The sequence below is a fragment of the Phaethon aethereus genome (genome assembly GCF_964289735.1).
Source record: "Phaethon aethereus genome assembly, chromosome: 9".
Taxonomy (NCBI): Eukaryota; Metazoa; Chordata; class Aves; order Phaethontiformes; family Phaethontidae; genus Phaethon; species Phaethon aethereus.
Window position 1 is genome coordinate 14694521 of NC_138585.1, and position 19784 is coordinate 14714304.

At 41.6% G+C, this 19784-nt stretch overlaps 1 protein-coding gene across 2 annotated transcripts in view; it reads left to right on the forward strand.

Annotated features, from left to right (window-relative positions):
- Positions 1-2819: 2819 nt before the first annotated feature.
- Positions 2820-19784, forward strand: part of ACAP2 (ArfGAP with coiled-coil, ankyrin repeat and PH domains 2) — a gene marked incomplete at its 5' end in the record, with an annotated part of 65548 nt that continues 48583 nt past the window's right edge. For both annotated transcript variants that reach the window (XM_082003656.1, XM_082003657.1), the window contains one exon: positions 2820-2872. In XM_082003656.1, coding sequence (XP_081859782.1) covers positions 2820-2872 — 53 coding nt within the window. The remainder of the gene's footprint in view (positions 2873-19784) is intronic.

The window sequence follows — 19784 nt, forward strand, 5'->3', positions numbered from 1 at the left end:
TTAAAGTTTTTTTTTCCTGTCCTTAGAAGTTTCTTTCACACAGAGTTGTACACAGTTCATGGAAACTACAAATATTTTTCCACAGCTCATTCTCTTGTGTTAAACTTGTATATCTTACCGGAACTCTTTGTTTCTGTAACATGCTTTTTGTGGTGTTTATTATGATACCACTTCACAAATGTAATTATTCTGTTTGAAACCAGTGTTAGTGTCACAACATAAATAAAACCATTGTTTTCATTACTGCCTTATGGCACGAATACTAGATGTATTGGTGTGACTTCTTGGAGCCTTTTTAAAAGAAACTGGCAGCTACTGTAAATTTGCAGGTGTGTTCATAGATGAATACGTAAATCAATAGTGCAGTTTCCTCATCGCTGCAAATGAGGAAGTACTCCTTAGTGTAACTTTGATATATGTCAGTTTGTACACACTTTCAGATTTTTGTGGTTGCTTGGCTATGTAGATGTGAGGGTAGATCTAGCAACCTGAATCATGAATTTAAGACAGTAGCACCACACAGAAGATTGCATTTTTCAAGATAATTTTCTTTGTGTGTTGTAGGATTAAAGACAGACTGGTTTATCTCTGTGGTCAGCACTGAGTAATCACTCACTAGCATTGAGTAATGGAAAATGACTAACACCAACTACTCCTTAGGAAGTAAAACTGTATTAAAAGAAAAAAAGAAGAGCTGGCCTCTCAGTTGCGCACTTTAGCTGAAAAGTGGTTTCACAACATAAATGCAGCACTAAGTGATAGAAAAATTTCTTAACTTGCTGCTTTTTCTATGTGGGACAACTCCCAAAACCACAATCGTTCCATCTGTGTAACTTGTAGTTTGGATCTGACATTTCACCTGCCTTAAAAAAAAAACAAAAAACAAAAAACCAAACAATAAAACAAACAAAAAACAACCCTAAAACTCAACCAAAAAGCTTCCCTTTGCTCTGTGAAAGGACACCTTAACAGGGGCAGGGACAGTAAGGGTACAGCAGGCATTCAACTTCTTGGAAAGGAAAGAAGACTTAATGTTCCCCACCATCCTTCCATGTTGGCTGTTTCTCCTTGTGAAACCAAAAGGAAGTCAGAAGAGAGGGAACAGGTAGGATAAGAAAAACAGAAAGGGACAAAATAATAGGGAGGTGAAGCTTGACCTTGATAGAGCACTGGAGGGATGGAGGGTGTGAAGACTGCAGGGGCTTAGCAGGCTCACTTGGAACAGGTACGGCAGCTCCTCAAAACTCCTGGAGGAGCCAAGAGTGAATGTCATCAACTACTGTCTGCTCCCCAGCACAGCGACCCTGTAACTGCAGGATGGAGCCTGTGACTTGGTGTGATATTGTTTCCTCTTTGCTCAGTTTAACTTCAAGAGAATAGTAACTTGTACTCCTCTGTCACTGCCTTAGAGGGTGAGTGGGGATGGCTGGCAGTCGTTTGCCATTTTTTACATCTGGGAACGCGAAGCAGTGCCAAACCTGCTACAGCTCTTTTTTTTTTTGTTTTAAGGGATGAGAAGTCTACAGTGTTCTTGCAGTCCTTCACTACAAGGTGGGAGAGGACCGACATGGTCCTTTTCGCTCTAGAAAACGGCCCTTTTGCAAAGCCTTCAGAAGATACTCTCAAGCACACGTTCCACACAAACCCCCCACATTTCTTTGAACAGAAAAACCCCTTACTGTTCATGTTTCTCCTTCAAAGACATCTTTGAATCTCCCCCACGTAACACAAATCTACACTTAGTCCCAAGATCTAGAACGGAAACATGCCGCAGAGCATCCGGAGCCCCAGCTTCTCCGCGGTGGCTCCAAGCAGGCGACATCAGCTCCCCGCGGGAGCGTGCGTGGCCTTTCGCCGCAGCCACCGCCTCGCTTTCCGCGGCACGACATGGCCCCTGCCCAGCGCCCGGTGGGGCCGCTGCCCTCTCCCGCCGTCTCGTCTCCTCCGGAGGGGCTGCTGAGAGGCCGTGGGCCGCTCGCGGCCGGGCCTCACCTGCTTAGGTGGGCGCCGGGCCTTCCCGCGCGTGTCTTATCCCCGAGGGCAAAGCTCCCATGTTTAATTAATAGCTTTAATTAAAAAAAAAAAAAAAAGGCAGTTAGAAACGATTAGCTGGGCGGTGCCGGGCGAGCGCCTCAGCAGCCTGCCCAGCCCGCCAGCAACAACCCCGACCACCGCGCCCCGCCCCCGAGCGACATCATCCGCCGCGAGCGACGGGCGGACCAGCCTATCGCAGCGCTGGAGCGACCCCCTCAGTGTTTATGAGCGCTGGATTGGTCTTCAGGGTAGCCGTGGCAATGGAGCTTGCCAATTGGTGGGTGGCCAACGGCAGTTTTCCCGTTGGCTTGCTAGGCTGTCACTCTTCAGGACGTCTAATGAGGAAGTAATCCCTACGGCAACCGGCGGTTGGCTGCCTCCTCTGAGTGGCCCACTTATTGGGCGGTCTTCTGTTATGCCCTCCTCTCTCGCCTTGTGATTGGCCACAGGGCTCCCCTGCTCCTGCGACTGGATGGGCTCTCTGCCCTTCCTCCGCCCTACGCCGACTTTGGGGAAGCCCCGCCCGTGCTGGTGTCTTTGTTGGCTGTTTCTGCTGTGGGCTGCCGCTCATTGGTTGGCTGGGCCGTCAGTCGCGGTTGGGCGCGGGAGGCGGGCAGGGGGGGCCGCTCGGCGCGGCGTCCCCGGAGCAGCCGCCGCGCCGCCGGACCCCGCCGTTCCTCCGCGCCGCCATGAGCGCCGCCCCCGCCTAGCCCCGCCCGGCGGCCGACCACGGCTCGCCTCGCCAACACCACTAGCGGCAGCGGCGCGCCCCGCGGCAGGGGAGGATGAAGGTGACCGTGGACTTCGAGGAGTGCCTGAAGGACTCGCCGCGCTTCAGGTGCCGTCGGGAAGGGGCCGGGATGGGGACCTGCGGGGAGACAGGCCATGGTGGAGCGGCGAGGTGTTGGGGCCCGCGCAGGGGGCGGGAAGCAGGGCTGGGTGTCTGCAGGGTGAGAGGCCGCGCAGCAGGGTGGGGAAGGGGCGGGACGGGCTGTGGGGACGGGAGTTGTGGCGGCCCTGGGGGTGACAGGTGGCGGCGAGCTGTGGGCAACCGGCTCTGAGGAGAGTGGTGGGCTGGAGCCGTTGTGGGGAGGTGGTTACATGGGACAGGTGAGGGACAAGGTTTGGGGAGTGTAGGGTGGCAGGATAGGGGCAGCGTGAGTGGAAGGGGTGCCTGTGAGGGGCTGTATAGGGAGGTCAGGGGCCGTGTGAAAGGAAGGGGCTGTTGTGGGGCTCCGTAGGACAAAGGGCCATCGGGGGTGGGGAGGGCTCTGGGGAGGAAGGGGAGGTGGGAAGCGCAAGGAAAGGGGCAGCAGGGTGGGCAATGAGTGGGGTCTGGGGATCACGTGGAGGCAGCACAGTCTGCAGTGAGCAGTGCTGGGCTCACTCGCCTTTGGGCAGCTGCGGGGGGTGAAGGGTGGTGGGTGGCTGGTGCGGGAAATGCCCAGCAGCCAAAGAAGCAGTGCCCACTCAGGCTCAAGAGTGTGAACTCCCCAGTGGTCCACCTCCGAATCTTCAGCGTTGTCCTTACACATCAGCTTCCTGTGTCTTCTGCCTGTGTCTGCTGCACGCATCTATACATCTGCCCACTATTGGGGTGCCGGTACTAAACAAGCTCGGTATAATCATACTTCCCATTGTCAGACCAAGGCATGTGCTCTTTTGTTTTTCCCCACTCGAATGACCACTTCTCTGTCATTGCTGTAGGCTTACTTCTGCTTATGTTCGGCAACTTTCCCCTTCATCTTTCCCTATGCTTTTATTCATTCTATATATATACTTTGCACCATGCTATCTACTCAACATAATTCTTCCTCTCTGTTGGATGCGTGGCTGGTCTGTGCACATAGGCCCACTTTCTGTGCCTGATATCGCCCTGCTAGCTACTGGAGAGGCAAACAGATCTGTGACTTGATGTGATGGGTCACTGCTGTGCTCCTCCTGTTCTATGCTGATCCCATGTTTGGAGCGCCTGTGGCTCTGGTTGGCACAGGCTGGGTGAGCTCTGGCTGTTGAAGGAAATAGTCCTGCTTGTCCTCTGGTCTCTGGCTGTGTGTTCATAGCTCCTCTTTCTGTCAGCTTTAGCAAGCGTGTGGTTCCGGGATGTGCAGGAAGCTGGAGAAGATGTGAATGACTTACCTCTGGCATAAGTTGGTGTTTCTGTTCTTCCCTCTTTTGCTCCTGTCTCTGCTGCCAGCTTGTCTCTGGCTGCTTCTGCCATGGGTGTTTCTGGTGACTGACTTGTATTGTTGGATCCTTCAATGAGCTAGGTGCCTTGGCAGAAGAGACTGGATGGTTTTCTGCTAGGTTAGTGAGTTGAGTCAGCATTGCAAGGGGTGTGAAACCTACTAAAGCTTATGGGGAGGAGGAAGAGGAAACTTCACTGCCAGAAGCAAGGCTAGAGGAAGGTAGTGGGGAGTGAGACCTCCCTTGAGGCAGCAGGGAGCTTTTACGTCAGCTTAGCTTTATCCACAAGACTTTGTCCTGCGTTGGACAGGCTTGCTAGTATATGTACTTTCTGGCATAACTATGTTTAATGTGGGTCCATTCTATTTGGTGACAATGTAGTCTTAGATTGGCTTAATTTAACCATAGAACTATACCATTAAATATAATTTGGCTGGTGTTTTTAATTACTGATACCTGCTGAAGTATAGAATACACTTGAGCAAGCAGGAAATTGTGACTAAAGTTTGTCAGCAGAAGTGTGCTGCTGTCTCTTCAAGTTAAGACGTACTAGGTCATTTAAGCTCACTTTGTATCATTCTCCTTTTTCTCCTCTTGATTCCTTTCCTTCAAGGAGAGTAACTGTGGAAAACCCTTTGTCAGGGTCTTCTAGTACATTGTGGTCTTTCTGACAGCCTCTCATACTACTACCTTTGAAGAAATTGTAGGAAACCATGTGGTGTAATCCCTTGATGCCACCAAAACATCCTTCCAACCTTTAGCTGATAGGAAGTGGTTAAAATCATGAAGCAAAAGTCCTGCATTATTTCTGAAAAAAATTCATATCTTTCATTATTAGTCATTAGTATTAGCTTTTATAGCTTTGGTCCTTCTTAGCGTTCATATGAATTACCTAAACCAAATACGGGAAACCTTCTAAATGAAGTTTACTGCAGTGGTTTTATTAAGGGATGGTAGAGACACTAATGTAGAGCAAGGTCATTACAAAGTTTTAGCGTTCTTGTGGGGAGTAGTGTGGACATAAAGCACCTTCCTGTGCTGTGTTCCTTATCTTACAGCAAAGCAGAGCTACCGCTTTCTCCTGACCTTGCTGAGCAGGTGGGTGTAGTCTCCATCCTTCCCATCAGTATACCTGTTGGAGCAGTTAAATAAACCTGTTGGGAGGCGTAGAGTGTATAGAAATGTCATAGTTTACTTACAGTTGTGGAGAGAACTGGGAGGATGTGGGTGAATCAGAGTTCCTGAGTCACCAAATCCCTGTTTTCACAGGGAGCTATTTAAGTCTTTTAAAATAAGCTACTACATACAGCTTTAGACACATGGCTTTCTTGCTTATCCATTTCTTTTGAAGTTCACGTTGATCTCTTTTGGCTTTGAGATGTACTTGGGAATATCATAGTTACCTGAATCAAAGAAATAAAGGTTTGTTTGCTTGCTTAAAATGCATGTGAAGGGAGCATGGGTTGTTGCTGTTGAGTTGCTGATATCTGATAGATAATAACGGCTGTAAAGATTCATATCAGAAGTATGGTGGGTTATTTCATAGTAAGGCATGCTTTTTTTTTTTCACCCCAGTAGATAAAGAAATCTTTAAATTATAAAACCTGAAGCAGTGATGGCCTATGGCATCACTACGTTTGTAAACTTAGGACATACCAGTTTGGGGTTGGAAACTTGAGGTTTAGAAACCGTTTTTGAAAAGGGTAATAGAAAAGGCTATGATTTGCAATCATGTTTTTTTAAACAGACTTTGAAAATAAGCTGAAATCACGTGCTTTTCCTTCATGACTCCCTCTCTCAAAGTATGGACAGACCAGAGATCTAGCAAGGAAATGCGTTTGCAGTTCTCCTACAGTGCCTCGATGACTTCCCATCAAATGAAGAAGTTGCCTGGGGAGGGGCCTTGGAGCAATCCTTGAGTATTAAGAACTGAGCTGTGCTAGCAAGTTCTGTGTATATAATCAGGAATTCCTGGAATGGTTTTTTGATATGCAAATAGTATTGCAAAATAATACGTTTTCCTTATCTTTAAACAACGAGAATTTCAGCCTAAGAGTTTAATGGAACAGGCTTTTACATTGATGTTTCATTTTCTTTTTTTTTCTTCTTGTAACTAAAGAATGTTTTCTCTTAATTAGTAAGTTACGCACTGTAGCAGCCTCATGAATCACTCTGAACCTAAATGTTTAGAAAGGAGAAGCAAGTTTAAGTGATGTGGAAATATATCTGCTGTAACTAACAGTTAACAATCTTGATAAACAGCAAATAATAGAAAAAGCAAAATTCTGTTGCTTGTGATGTGTGCAATTGTGAGAACTTTCTAGGAAAACCTTCAGTCTGTTCCAGTCTCTAAAAATGCATCAGTAAAAAGCTGTGTATTTTTGAGATCATGTCTTTGTCCTTATCTGTTGCTGTTGCTGAAGTTGAAAGTTTTTTTTGTTTTATTTTGTGTTCACTTCCTGAGACCCCAGCTGCAGAACAGATGATCGATGAATGAGGTAGATGAAAGAATATAAATGAAACTGTAGCCGATTACCATTCTTCGTAAAAGTATATCATGGGTGGGTAGAACTGGTGATTATAGTGTATTCCCTTCAAAGAGGCTTGTCTGAGGAGTCTCCCATTTAGACTGAACTAAAGGATTGCTTTTGTAGGCAGGCCTGCAGTGTAAGACTGGCTTGTCACTGAAGTCCTCCGGTATGTGTTGGTTTTCTTCTTCTGTGGCTTTGATTCTGGTCTATCAGAATGGGGCCAGCTGAGATGCACCTCATGCAGGCTGAATAGGTCACTCATGCCACTTTATGGCTTTCTACATTTATGAATTTTTGTCTCTCTTCTTTAGTACTGTGTAATCAAAGTTTAGTCATTAAGCATCTGTTTCACAGGTAACAGGAAGTGTTTTGACACTTTAAAATGTAAGTAATGTAAGAAAGTGACTTATTTAACCTATTTGGAATGGATCTTGTTCAGTAGTCAGCTTTCTACTTTCTGAAGAAAATGTAGAAATCGGAACATCAGTAAACTTGTCCCTTCTGTGTTGTCTCCCAGCGGGTACAGTGCTGCAGTGCAGCCTGCTTCCAGCCCTGCTGCATTACAGTACTGTGAGCAGTGAGTAAACGCCTCTTACTCAGCGTGGGCTTATAGCACGGGTGTTCTGCCTGTGCTTACGGTACCGTTGAAATCATTGAGGCTGCTCATGTGAGTAAACTCAGCCACATTTAAGGTGTTAAGAGGTATGTGGCCAAGAACTCAGTGTGCATACAAAATCTGTTAGTTTTGCTCAGACTTACCTGAGCTGTTTTAGGAGGATTTTCTAAAGAAATGTTTGATCTGGGCTTTCTGCCCTTGGTGTTTGGGACTGAAAAGCAAGTTTGTAACTTAATTGGCAAGGCAGGGTGGAAAGTATTGCAGAAGAACAGAAAAAGAAATATACAGTAGAGGCAAAAAAGAAAGCTGACAAACTTTTGTTTGTAAGTGTGCTTTTACCATTTTTCATACTTATGTGGTTGTTATGTTTATAATTTCCAGTATGTGATTGTAGAACAGCGCTTTTCTTACCTAAGTGTAGTGATGTGGACGACAGTCTTAGGGGGATGCTGATGAGTTACACGTGTACAACATCTCTGTCCATACTGCTAGGAGTCTGATGGAGTTAGTTAAACAGAGTGCTTCTAGATTTCTAATTCTTTGCTTTTGTGGAGATTACAGTGAGTGTGCTGTTCTCCTGAGACTCTAGTCAAAAGATTTATTTATTTCTAAGTATGTGACTACATCTCGCAAATGTACATTAAGAAAATAACTGATCTAAAGAAAGGGGGATGTATTAGAAGATAGGACCCAATGATAGAGCATTTTCTTCTAGGGTAATCTTACTAGAGTAAAGATGTTTCATCGAAGATCCCTCTCAAATACATTTCATCAAAATCTCTCACACTGGAATCTTTTAAAGGCTTTTCAAACTTAATAGTAAGTTGTTACAGTCCTTCCTAATGGAGATTAGAGAAATGTGTCCTGAAATCAGGTTGTGTTGATTTGGTTAGTGAACCTAAACTGTTTTAATAAAACAAAAAAAGAAAAAATTTGCTGTTATAATGATGAATTACAAAGGTTAGGGTTTTTTAAGGATGATTCTGATTCTGTTTCATTGCTGTTTGATTATGACTTACATTAAGTAACAGCAAACTGAAAAATCTTAACTATACCTCAGATTGCTAATAGGAACTTAAAATGTTAATTTCCTTCGTTTTGATCTTTTCAATTTTTTTATCTGGGAATGTTTAAAAAAAAAAAAAACCCACACTGAGAAGGAGCTTACAGTAGAAGTAGTAACAAACTCTGCTAGCTATCATAATGTTGCTGTAGCACAGCACCAGGATCAGTTGCTGAAGGACTGATATTAATTAAGGCTGTGCAACGGATCTTTAGTGAGTACTTGTGGAATTAGAAGGACGGCTTATTTATGTGTATGTGTGCAATGTAACTAATTATGCAAGTTCTTACAGTCATTCAAGTTTTAAATATAGATTTGAAGAGGTTTGGTGCTTTAGCCTAGAGTGTCTCATTTATGTTTGCTAAGCACATCTCATGTAATTACATTAAGAACTAAAGTTATGGAGATTATAGTTTTATATTTTGGGGGTGGAGGAATATAAATTTTAAAATGTCTGGGAAGCAGTGCTAGTAAACAGAATATTCATTAGGCAGGTGGCAGCTATAAAATAGAAATCTTGTCTATCTTGGGCTAGGTGGGCTTTGGGTAGCTTTGTTTTTTTTTCCTGTACTCATCTGTGAAATCATTGGCCACCAAATAGCAAATGTGCTGATTTAGTTATGTTAGCAGTGTCCTGTGATCTTTTTTCTTAGCTTCTTGACAACCTTGTACGCAGAACAATATTATCTAGAGTCAGCATTTTTCCTGTTCTTACTTTGGGCAGTGAACAATGACTTAAATATGACTTAAGTTTAAGTTATTGGTAAATTTTGCTGTAGTAAATCATTCTTAAAAGTCCCCAAAGCAAATCCCCCTCCATCCGGATAACCTGCTTTGGGAGAAAAAGGAAAGGAAAATACCTAATTTTTATTGACTACAGAAACATTCCTGCTGAAATTATGGTTTACAAAAGACTTTGCCTGGGTCTTGATGCAGGCCTTTCTGGCTAAATCAATTAGTTTAGTATCTCAAGGAGATGCAAATGCAGAAGTGTCATGAAGGCGTGCAAAAAAAAACCAAAAACCAAAAAAAAAAAAAACCACCAAAAAAAATCCACCAAAAAACCCCATGTGGTTACACCATGTCTTACAGCATCTTACGTTTTACATCAGGAGATAGAAGATAGAAGAATACATTCTGACTAATTTAGTTACTTTTTTTGTCTCGCACTTGTACATGCAGAGTTCAGCTGAAAGACACGTATAGAAGTTTAAACTGTGTAAATGTATTTGTGATCTTTTAAAGCAGGTGCTGTGTTGTTTGTTTGAGATTTAGATATCCCTGTGAGTTTAGGTAATAATTTATGTGATTTGCTTTTTGATAGTGGCAGAATTGTAACCAAACAGCTAAAGTAGCTGTCTGCGACGGAAGACCATTATGACGAAATGCACATTAGCATGTGGACTGTACCAATATGAATCCTGGCTTTTTTGCCACTCTTTCATATGACTAGAAGATTAGATCAAGAACATAAGAATAGTAGATATTATAATTATGATCATGACTGGAACAATTTTAGGCAGTCCAGTAGACTAAGACATTGTTTTACCTTCCTGATGATATCTTCAAGAGGAGTTCTTGCCTATGTGCCAGAATAATTACTTTATGGTTAACATTTACTCTGTGAATATTAAAAGTAGCCAGGCCTCAGGCCTGGGGTAAATCAGTTGTTTTGTTTCAATGCACTGTATATAACTTACGCCTGCATAGAGGAGAAATCTAATTTATGGGATGATGTCCTGTATACGTTTTCAAACTGACAAGACACAAAGATAGACTAAGAAAATAATTTGGTGCAAAATAGTCCCTTCAAGTGTTTTATGAATGAGAGGACGTTTTGAACAGAGAAAATGCCTGTCAGATGGTTGACAAACTTGCTCATATGGCACCAGTCTTTCTCTGAATCAGGCTTTCTGTTTGAAATTCTAAGACTCTATGATATGCAAACACAATGCTCCTGAACAATTTTTAGAGTTCATATGTCAATAGTAATGGGAATTTAAATAGTTGTATTGTGGTTTTGCATGAGAGATAGTCTAACAGTAGTCAGCGCGCACACACAAACTGCCCTTTTTGTTTTCATGAGTTTATGATATGCCTTCTCATTAATGAAGACCTCTGCTGACAATTTTGTATGAATAAACATAAAGCAGAGCTAATCACCTTGCATGATGTGATTTTGAAGTTTCCAAACTTGCAAAGTGTGTTTTTTGTATTTTAAGCTGAATATAATACAAGGAGAAATTGGAGAAGCCATATGTAGTGAAATGTATTCCATCTGACAAAACTTAAAAAACCAAGTTCTGTGCAAGAGAGTTCCAAATTTCCATCTTTCTGGATGCCAGATGTTAATTTAAGTAGGAACACATGGATATCAAACACACTCAACATTTCTGTGCATTTTAAATATCCTAGTCTTCAATTATTAGTGATCTTGTAACTATTTTTAAAAAGATGTATAACTTATGTAATACTGTAGCTCATGTAACAGATTTTTGTGTACTGATGTTTAGAATGACATTTTGTGGATTGAAATTTGAATCTAATTCACTCATTTGGTACAAAGGAAAGACGTGTTGTATTCAGAGTCTGACTTCTGGCCATGGATGTCATCCCTTCTGTCTGACAACACAGAGGTGTGGAATTTGAGCTGGGAGGTGAGGTTTGGTTTTCTGCTCTGTGGTATCTACCCAGGGAGATGCTGAGCCTCTTCTGTCCTTTTCCTCACTGCTGCAGCTATCTGAGCTAGGTTCAGGGCTCCCTCAATTGCTTTGCAGAGTGGTGGTAGCTGGTGTGAGTTGGTGCTGGGAGACCCATCCTACTCTCTGATGCCTTCCTAGACTCCAGCTCTCCAGTGATTCTCTTGCTGCTATGGCTGCTTGTCAGTGGACAGTAATGGGAGACTGAATGTTGCTCATTGTTTAGATAGAAAGGTGCAGCTTGTGTGTGGTTTTTGTTTGTTTAGAATACTTTGTGAAAGTACTCAGACTCTGCATTTGACTGGATTCTTCTCATGAATGTCAATGTAAAGAACACATGTTGTTATTACAATATCATTGGGTTTATGTTACGTGCTGTTGCTAATATATTTCAGGTTTAAGATGACCTAAGTAAGAGCTGGGTGGATGAAGAAGAAGATGTAGGTGGGGTAGTGTTGGGCCTTGTGACCTTAACTGAGACTAGCAAAAGTCATTAAAAAGACTCACTGCTCAACTGGAAATGTAGGTAATATTTTGTCTTTCGTAGGCTTGTAGCATTCATATAAATTGGTTGGAGTTCTTATCTATATAAAGAACTCGGTAATTAATGAAAGAGGCCTTTTCTTTCCGAACTTCCTTAAACAGGAAAATTGGAGTTCATCTCATCTACTGTGTAGCCATCTCTCTTCTAAGCCAGATCTTAGGCTTAGGCTGCTTCAAATCTTAATGAAGAGTTAATAGTTGTATCCCAGGTGCCTCTTGATTTGTTTTAGCCATATGTATCAAGATAAGGTGAACTGCACCCTGGAAATAGGGTGTTTCTACTCCGTAGTTTCCAAAGGTGATGTAGGCTACTAGACTAGCTTAGGTAATCTATGTGTAGATACCAGTATTTGATCAGATTGGGCACACTGCAAGAGTAGAACAAAAGTATTGGTTTTGTTGGTCAGGGTTGTTATTGAGGATAAAAACTGTTGAAGATGATTGAGGAATCTCTCATTGAGGATGCAACTTCTGGCTGAATTGGTGTGTCGCTCAATCAGAGTCTGTGTAAAAAGTGTATGCACTTATGAACACCTCTGCAGGATTCTTCTCCAGATGAATCTCCAATTCGGGGAGTAGGATTTTAAAATTACTTTTAACTTCCTGGGGTTCTTTCCTTTTTCAAATGTTTTATTTTTAAGAATATATATGCTTGTTTATTCTATCCTACTTGATTTATCCCAAAACTAATGATGAAAAAATGACAAGTTGAAGTGTTAAATACACCTACTATTGCGAAATAGCCACTGTACTGTAACTGTAGATGTTGCAAGATTTTGTTTGAAAAAGTTGCAGTTGATTTGAGATGGGAAGCTTTTCATATGTAATTAATAAAGGCTATGTGAGCTTCTGTTTGGTTGAGAAATAGCTTACCTGCAATTAGCATGGATAGATGAATGAAAGTCCCAGGTCTTTAAAATCTCCTGATGGCTAAAAGTAGTGGGATAAAAGATACTGAATGTACCCAAAGAATATTTAAACCTTTTCCGGGGGTGTGGATGTACCATATGCATTTTGTAGTTTTTATTTTATAATATTCAAAACGCTTATTTTTTTAATAGATCACCCTTTATCACTTGTGAGAGGGATGAAGAAGAAAGGAGATTTTTTTTCCTAATGTGAAAACAGTAGATATATGGAAAATGCCAATACATTGTATTTCTATGTTCTCCTACTCCCAGTGCTTATGCGCTCTGTTATCTTGAGATTGTATTCATTTGACTGGCTGCTTCAGTGCAAAGGCATAAAGGACAAAGACTGTTCCTTCGCAGTATGAGGGAATAATAAATACACAACAAAATTATTAAATTGCATGTAAAATACACTTTCAGTAACTGTGCGATACATGTATGTGTACCTAATACCGAAACAGAAATTTCAAGTTCAGAATCTTTCTATTGCAACAAAGCTGCAACCTCCCCTCTGACTGTCAAATAGAGCATTCTGATTTTGTGGAAGTGGATTGCCAAAATATTTAGGTTCTGAAATAGACGGAAGGCATAAACGCTTGCTGAGGACTCGGTCTTCGTAGCAAATCTGAAACTTTCATGTGGTTTCAGTAGAGAAGATCCACCTGACATAACTGGTATTGTAGAGAGCTAATGGTCCTTAGCTCTTCTGAAACATGGTGAGCTCTTGTTATAAAGGCTCTGCCATCTCATGGTGGTTAGGACACAGCAGTACCTTTCTAACTGTAGTAGGTATAAGATAGCAACTAACAAAATTACAGAAAGAAAGGGACAGAAATTGCCCTATTTTTCTGAAATCAAAGCGAACACAAGACCCATATTAAGATTATAGGATATCTGTAAAGAATGCTTTTTGGTCAATTACAGAGTACTCTGATCTCTGGTTACCTCTGCTTTATAGGATATTTTGCTGTACAGATGGTTAAGTCTTGTTGTGTCAATTCTGAATGTGTTGATACTGAGAATCCTGTACTGAGGGGATCTAGTGATACTTACTTTTTGTTTTCAGGCGCTGCTGCCTGTCTTTTATATGGGCTGCATTTGAGATACATAAGGGGTATCTTTCCAAATCGGGTTAATTCCTTCATTCTTCCTTAGATCGTTATTACTTCTGGCTTTTAAAAGACAAGTTGACATGAGTCGTTAGCATCTGACTAGGAACACCAGACCTTGAGGCTAATAGGGCATAGTGTTTAGATAGAGGGAGGTCCTATCTTCCATCCTTTACAGTTGGTTGCTTGATGGTTACATTTATGGTTCCACTTCCCAACCTTACTACATATTTGAGTTTTCAGATGTTGAAATCCTTCATTCCTCTGCTGCTTTTGTGTTCAAGCTCCTGGATAGTTGCGGAGATTTAAAAGATTAAAGCAGCCCTGTGATGTTTGCAGGTTTTCAGCAGCAAGAGGTTTCTGCACAGTACCACTAGTTTCTTGATCTTGTCTTTGTCCTTTTTTTGTTGCGACATCATGATACTATAGTCCTACTTCCTTATCGGGTAGTAAGGTCTCCTAAAAGTCTTTTGACTCATTCTTGGGATGTTGGAGTTAGTAGTCGAAGTTGTGCAGGACGGGTATTGTGGTGTGTTGCATTCTTATCTGAGCTTGTTTAGTGATGTAATCACCTTCTTGTCTGTGAAGTTTTCATGGTCACTATTGTGTCCGCATCTTGTTAACAGCTGTCTTATAATGAACAAAACATTTAAGTTGAAAGATGAAGAAAATCCTGCTTATCAGAATCTTTGTGGAAGAAAAGGGTTGCTAATTTCCTACCTGAACTTACTAACTATCAGGCTCTCCTGGGTAAAAAAGCTTAGTGGAAAAATCCTAGGCAAGACTATGGGGAAGAGAACACTGTTGGGCATTGCTGGCAATTTACTGCAAAAGAGTAGTGAGAGAAAAAGCTTGAGAATTTAGGACCAGCAGGTAGCACAGATGTCGTTACAGACTGTGTGTGATACACTAAATGCTGCTGCAAGTTTAGTGGTAATCAGTTTGACTTTGAGCCATGTATCTTGAGTGCAATAGAATTTCTTCCTTTTGAAGACTGATTTGTTTATCATGTTCATTACCTTTTAGGCCATGTCTTGCAGTAAAGAACTAATCAAGTGAAGCATGCATCTTAAAGGGATTTGTCCTGTTCCTTTGCTTGTAATATCAAATGCTGTATGAATTACTGAGGATGAACTAAACTTTGTAGATGAAGATGACTTTAAAAACTGGTACCTCCAAGCAGGTTTTTGGTTTAATGATTAAGTGAATTCAATAAATACTCTTGGCTTATAAAATAAGAGGAAAAGTCTGAAGAATGATTCTTCTAATATTGAGGACTTTATTCTTGTTTCTTTTCTCTGAGGAAATTTGAAATACAGATACTGCTTGCTGTGGACCTGAGAAAACTTGGTTTATTCATCAACATGATACTCTTCAGTTCAGGAAAAGTGTTCCCATATTTCAGTCCTCCAAGATCATAGAAAATTCCTAGGACTTCAGGTGCAAGCGGAGAGAATGTTGCATTTCTGATTCAAAGTTCTACTGTTTAGGTTGTGAAGCTTTTCCAAGCTATTGATAAAATGTTTTGTGCCAATGGCTGAAGAAGTAATAATGTAAGGAGTATCAGCATGACTGAGGAAGTTCATCTTGGCATGTCAGGGAGCATTCATCATCTGTTCCTCAGCATGGAGGGGCTCTGTGCCAGCAGGGAAAAATCTCTGTGGTGCCAAACCAGGACTTCAGTGGGCTCTGTGACAGGCTGCAACAGCGTTCTTTCTTTAGACCATATTAATGGTTATGACACATCTCATAAGTTATAAAACTCTTCTTGTATGTATCCATGCTGTTATTCAAGGTTATTAGGCCTTATTGTTCAGTGTATGGCTTATTGGTCCCTCAATATGTCATTTCTTTTTTAATCTGTGGTTGTCTGATGCCATTGTACATGTAGCAAATGCATTTGTTGTTAGGATGTTAAGATGCCTCTAGATACCTTTTTATATTTAACTATAGATGAAAGAAATCAAATGAAGTACACAATGATTGGAGGGAGCAGCTGATATGCTGGGGGTTAGATCTGCCGTTCAGAAGGACCTCAGCAGGGTGGAGGAAAGCACTGGTAGAAAGTTCCTGAAGTTTAACCAAGGCAAATGTGAAGACCACCTCAGAAAAAGAGTAACTCCTTGCAGCTGTGCTGGCAGACAGGAACCTTTGCATCCTAGTGAACAGCAAGAGGACCGTTGGTCAGCAGTGTGTCTGTGCAGTGGTGAAAACTGTCAGTGTATTCAGCTGTATTAGCAAGATAGTAGCTGGCAAGTTGAGGGAAGAGATGATTACCCTCTACTTAGCAGTCATGAGGCTAAGTCTGGAGTGTTATGACCAATTTGGGGCCCTGCCAGTACAAGAAAGATATTACCAAAATGAAAGACGTGCAGCTAAAGGCAACTGGAATGGAGTGTGTAGAGTTCAAGGAGAGAATGAGGGCTGTGGCCTTCTTCAGGCTAAGCAGGCTCGTGGAGGATCTAATTGCTGTCTTCAGTTACCCAGTAGGAGGTTATAGAGTTCAGGTAATAGATCTAGGTGTGGGGTTTTGTTTTTAGGTGCACAGCAGAAAGAGATGATGATTGAAAGATGCAGCAATGCAAATGACAAGCACCGAGGGTTAAGCATGGGAACAGGTTGCCCAGAAAGGTTGTGTTACTTCTATCCTCCATTCTCATTCAAAGTGGATAGGATCAGGAGTACTGATTATAAAGTAGTCACATCTTGGTTTGGGTGCAACAGCATCATCAAATTATTCCCTTTTTAGTGTTTTTGCCATAGCTATGTTATGTTACAGCCTTTTGTAGGTGAAATGTGTGTTCATCCTTGGGTTTTGTAGGGCAGACGGGGTATGGAGGCTTGAAACATGTCTCCACTAGAACTGACTGGTTACTTGTTTGGTATAGCATTGCTATTTTATCTTTTCTGTGATGTTCACAACAGATTTCTATTTGGAGGACTTTGCTGTCAGCATTGTACTTCTCTGTACAGTGGCATTAGTGGTGGTGATGTGTGTGTGTGCCCCCAGCCTGATTTTTACCCTCAGCAGTTAGTCTGTGGCTGTTTCTAGACTAATCTGTAAGTAGCTGCTTAGCATCTGAAGCGTGATACCAAGGTGTAGCTGCTACGTGTGTGTATAGGGAGAGAGAGAGCAGACTGATTAGGTGAGCAAGTGTGGTATTTTGTGTGGTATACCTGCGTTTTAAATTTGCCTTTACGTCATACTTGTAGTCCATCCTCTGATTAATGTTTACTGGCCTTTTTGCTGTCTGGCACAGAGGAGGAGACATTCTTGTAAATCATCAGGTGCATATTCTTATCTTGTACTTCCGTATCTCATCCTCTTTCCAGTTTTTCACATTCAGTAGTACTTTTTTCAAGTTGTCTTTAAGGTGTTTTGAAGTTATCTTGCTTTGAAGTCTCTCATATCCTTACAAGAAATTTGGTGACTGATTTAATCCTATTTCCTTCTGTCACTGAGGATGCTGAATGCAGTCACTGTCAGGAGTGGTCCATAAGCAACTCTGTTGCTGATTTTGTTTCAGTCTGATAATTGGGATCAAAAGTATTAGAAGCCTTGGTCTTGATGGCCTTTTCATCTGAATCTGGGCAGCAAAGATCGGAACGTAAATCTGGTATCACATAAAGCTATAGCATGAGTGCATGGTAATTTTGATATAGTTTGATTTTTACATGCATCTATAACTGATACCACCATGGGATGTATAGATAGCTTGCAGCTATTATCTATTAGTGTCTCTACTGGGTTTGTGTTTAACATGAGAGTTGGAATGATCAATTGCTTTTACTGTAGCTAGTTACGAATCAGCTTCATCCAGCTTTGGCCCTTGTAATTAAGGAGCTGTACATATCTTTGTAACTGCTTTTCAGTTTTCCTTATGTCCTTACAGTTTAAAAAGAAATGCAATTGCAGAGGACAAAGGGGAGTTAATCACAGTACCATTTGCTTGTTGGTTCATGTTCAATGTTCTCTGTCCTTCCGAGGCTGAATTGTTCTCTACTGGCAGTGGAGCATGTTAATGCTTTCTTTATTTACTCTTCTGATATACAGCTGGTCTCATGAAATTATACTGCAGTAAATGAAAGAAAATGTGAATGTAGTCATACTTGAATATGTGTACTCAAATACTTTGATTTAGCTATTGATAATTTGTGGCTAGTATTGCATGTCAACTGCACAGAATATGTTTAAGTAGGAGAGTTGTATCCTTCCAAGATTTGAAGACAAGACTTTAGCAGTAATATTATTGAAATTGTGATGGTGAGAATCTGTTACTCCCATTTCATGAGTCCAAATACATGGATGTATTCAGAAGTCCCAGTCTGAATAGCAGTTGATTTTGTGTACTTGTCCCTATTCTTCTGAAAGTATATTGAAGAGATGAATCTAAGATTTAGGCTTTAAACTTTCCTTAATTAAAAAAAAACCAAAAAAACCCCAAAACCAAAAACACTATGGGAAAATATTTTATAAATGGGATTTTATTCTTTTGAATATTTTTTTAATAGTGGGATGTGTTAATTCTAGAATTAACAATAATTAATTGTTAATTATCCATAGCACCTTTGTCTCCAATTTGTTGTTTGTCAGCATCTAATTTATAATGACTACTGATTCCAGCCTGCTTACTTTCAGGAATGCAATCTAAAAATGCCAGCTAGAACATGATGAATGAGTGAAAAGCTAAAGGCAAGATGTGGCTTCGATGGCCGTTAGATATCATTTGAAGAATATTGACTTCAAAAGCATTGACCATTGCCACCTTTTACACTGTAAGAGTAAACAGGGCAAGCAGACACTTGTCTGTGGCCACAGTGTGCTTGACATTATGGTCAGCAGTGTGCAGTGGTTTAGTCCAGACGAAGTTATTTCCTTAGCACGTGTCTGCAGCTTGTGGCTTAAGCATGACTGATCCTTTTCCTAGAGGAGGGTTCAGCTGTCACCTTTCTGTTTGGTTCCTGGGATTCTTGGAGTCCCATAATACCTTAACCTGGAAGAAAGTCTTTCACTGATCATTTAAGGGGAGTTCTGTGATGGACACTGGAGTTCAACTTTCCTTTGTTGTATGGGCTAGGTGACTGGTGCCATTATCCTCATTTAAAAAGGCTGCTAATTCAAGTCTTGAGTTTTCTTCCATCATCTCCTATATTCCTCCTGCATTGCAGCTGCGGCTGTGCAGGAGGCTGTATCTAGCAAACTGAACTGTGCTTTAGGCGGGGAGGGTGGAGGAGAGGAGGAACAGCAGAGGAGAGAAATGCATTCCATTACGGAGCGTGAAGAGTATGGAAGACTGCTCATTTATAAAAGTTGTCCTCCACCCTCAGGCAGCTGTTATACTTCTGTGCATTGCCATGCAGTGTTTGAACATCTTGGGAAGCCACAGATGTTTCACTTTGATTCATATACTGAGGCAGATTTGATCCTTATTCCTAATGCCAGAGTCTTCTGGCTAAGACTACCCTGACGCAAGCCGTGCTCCCAGCTCCCACTTCATTAAGGAGCAACATTCCTGGTACATGTCAGGTCTGGCACTTGGTCCTCAGCTGTTTTATGACCACTTCCTGTGTTTCTAGCTGGAGGTTCGGTCTTGGCTGTGGAGATGAGATTTACTTGGAATTATGACAACTTTCTGTGAACTTGAAGTAATTCCTGACACAGATGTTTTAGAGAGAGAAATGCACCTTTGTATTCTGTGGCTTCAAAAAGTATTACTTAAGAAAAACAAGGATAGCATTAACATAGCACAGTTCAGATCAGCTGTTCTTAATATGTTCCGCAACCCAGTATGAAAACAATTTGTGTGACTAGATGATAATACGTTTAGATAATGTATCTGTAGTCTGATAGTCTGAGGGCATCCTCTCCATTGTTCTTATGCTTGTAATCAAGTGTTGGTCTAATACTGTGAATATGTTTGCAGAGAATAACTTTTCTACTAGTTTTTATATGATGGAAACAGTTGAAAGTAGCCAGTTCTATGTGAAGAAACATGGAGTTGAAATGGGTTTGGCTGGAACCTAACAGCTGTTTGATCCATATCCAGCTGTAGGGCCAGATGTGCCTTCCTCCATCATGTGGTGGTGGTGA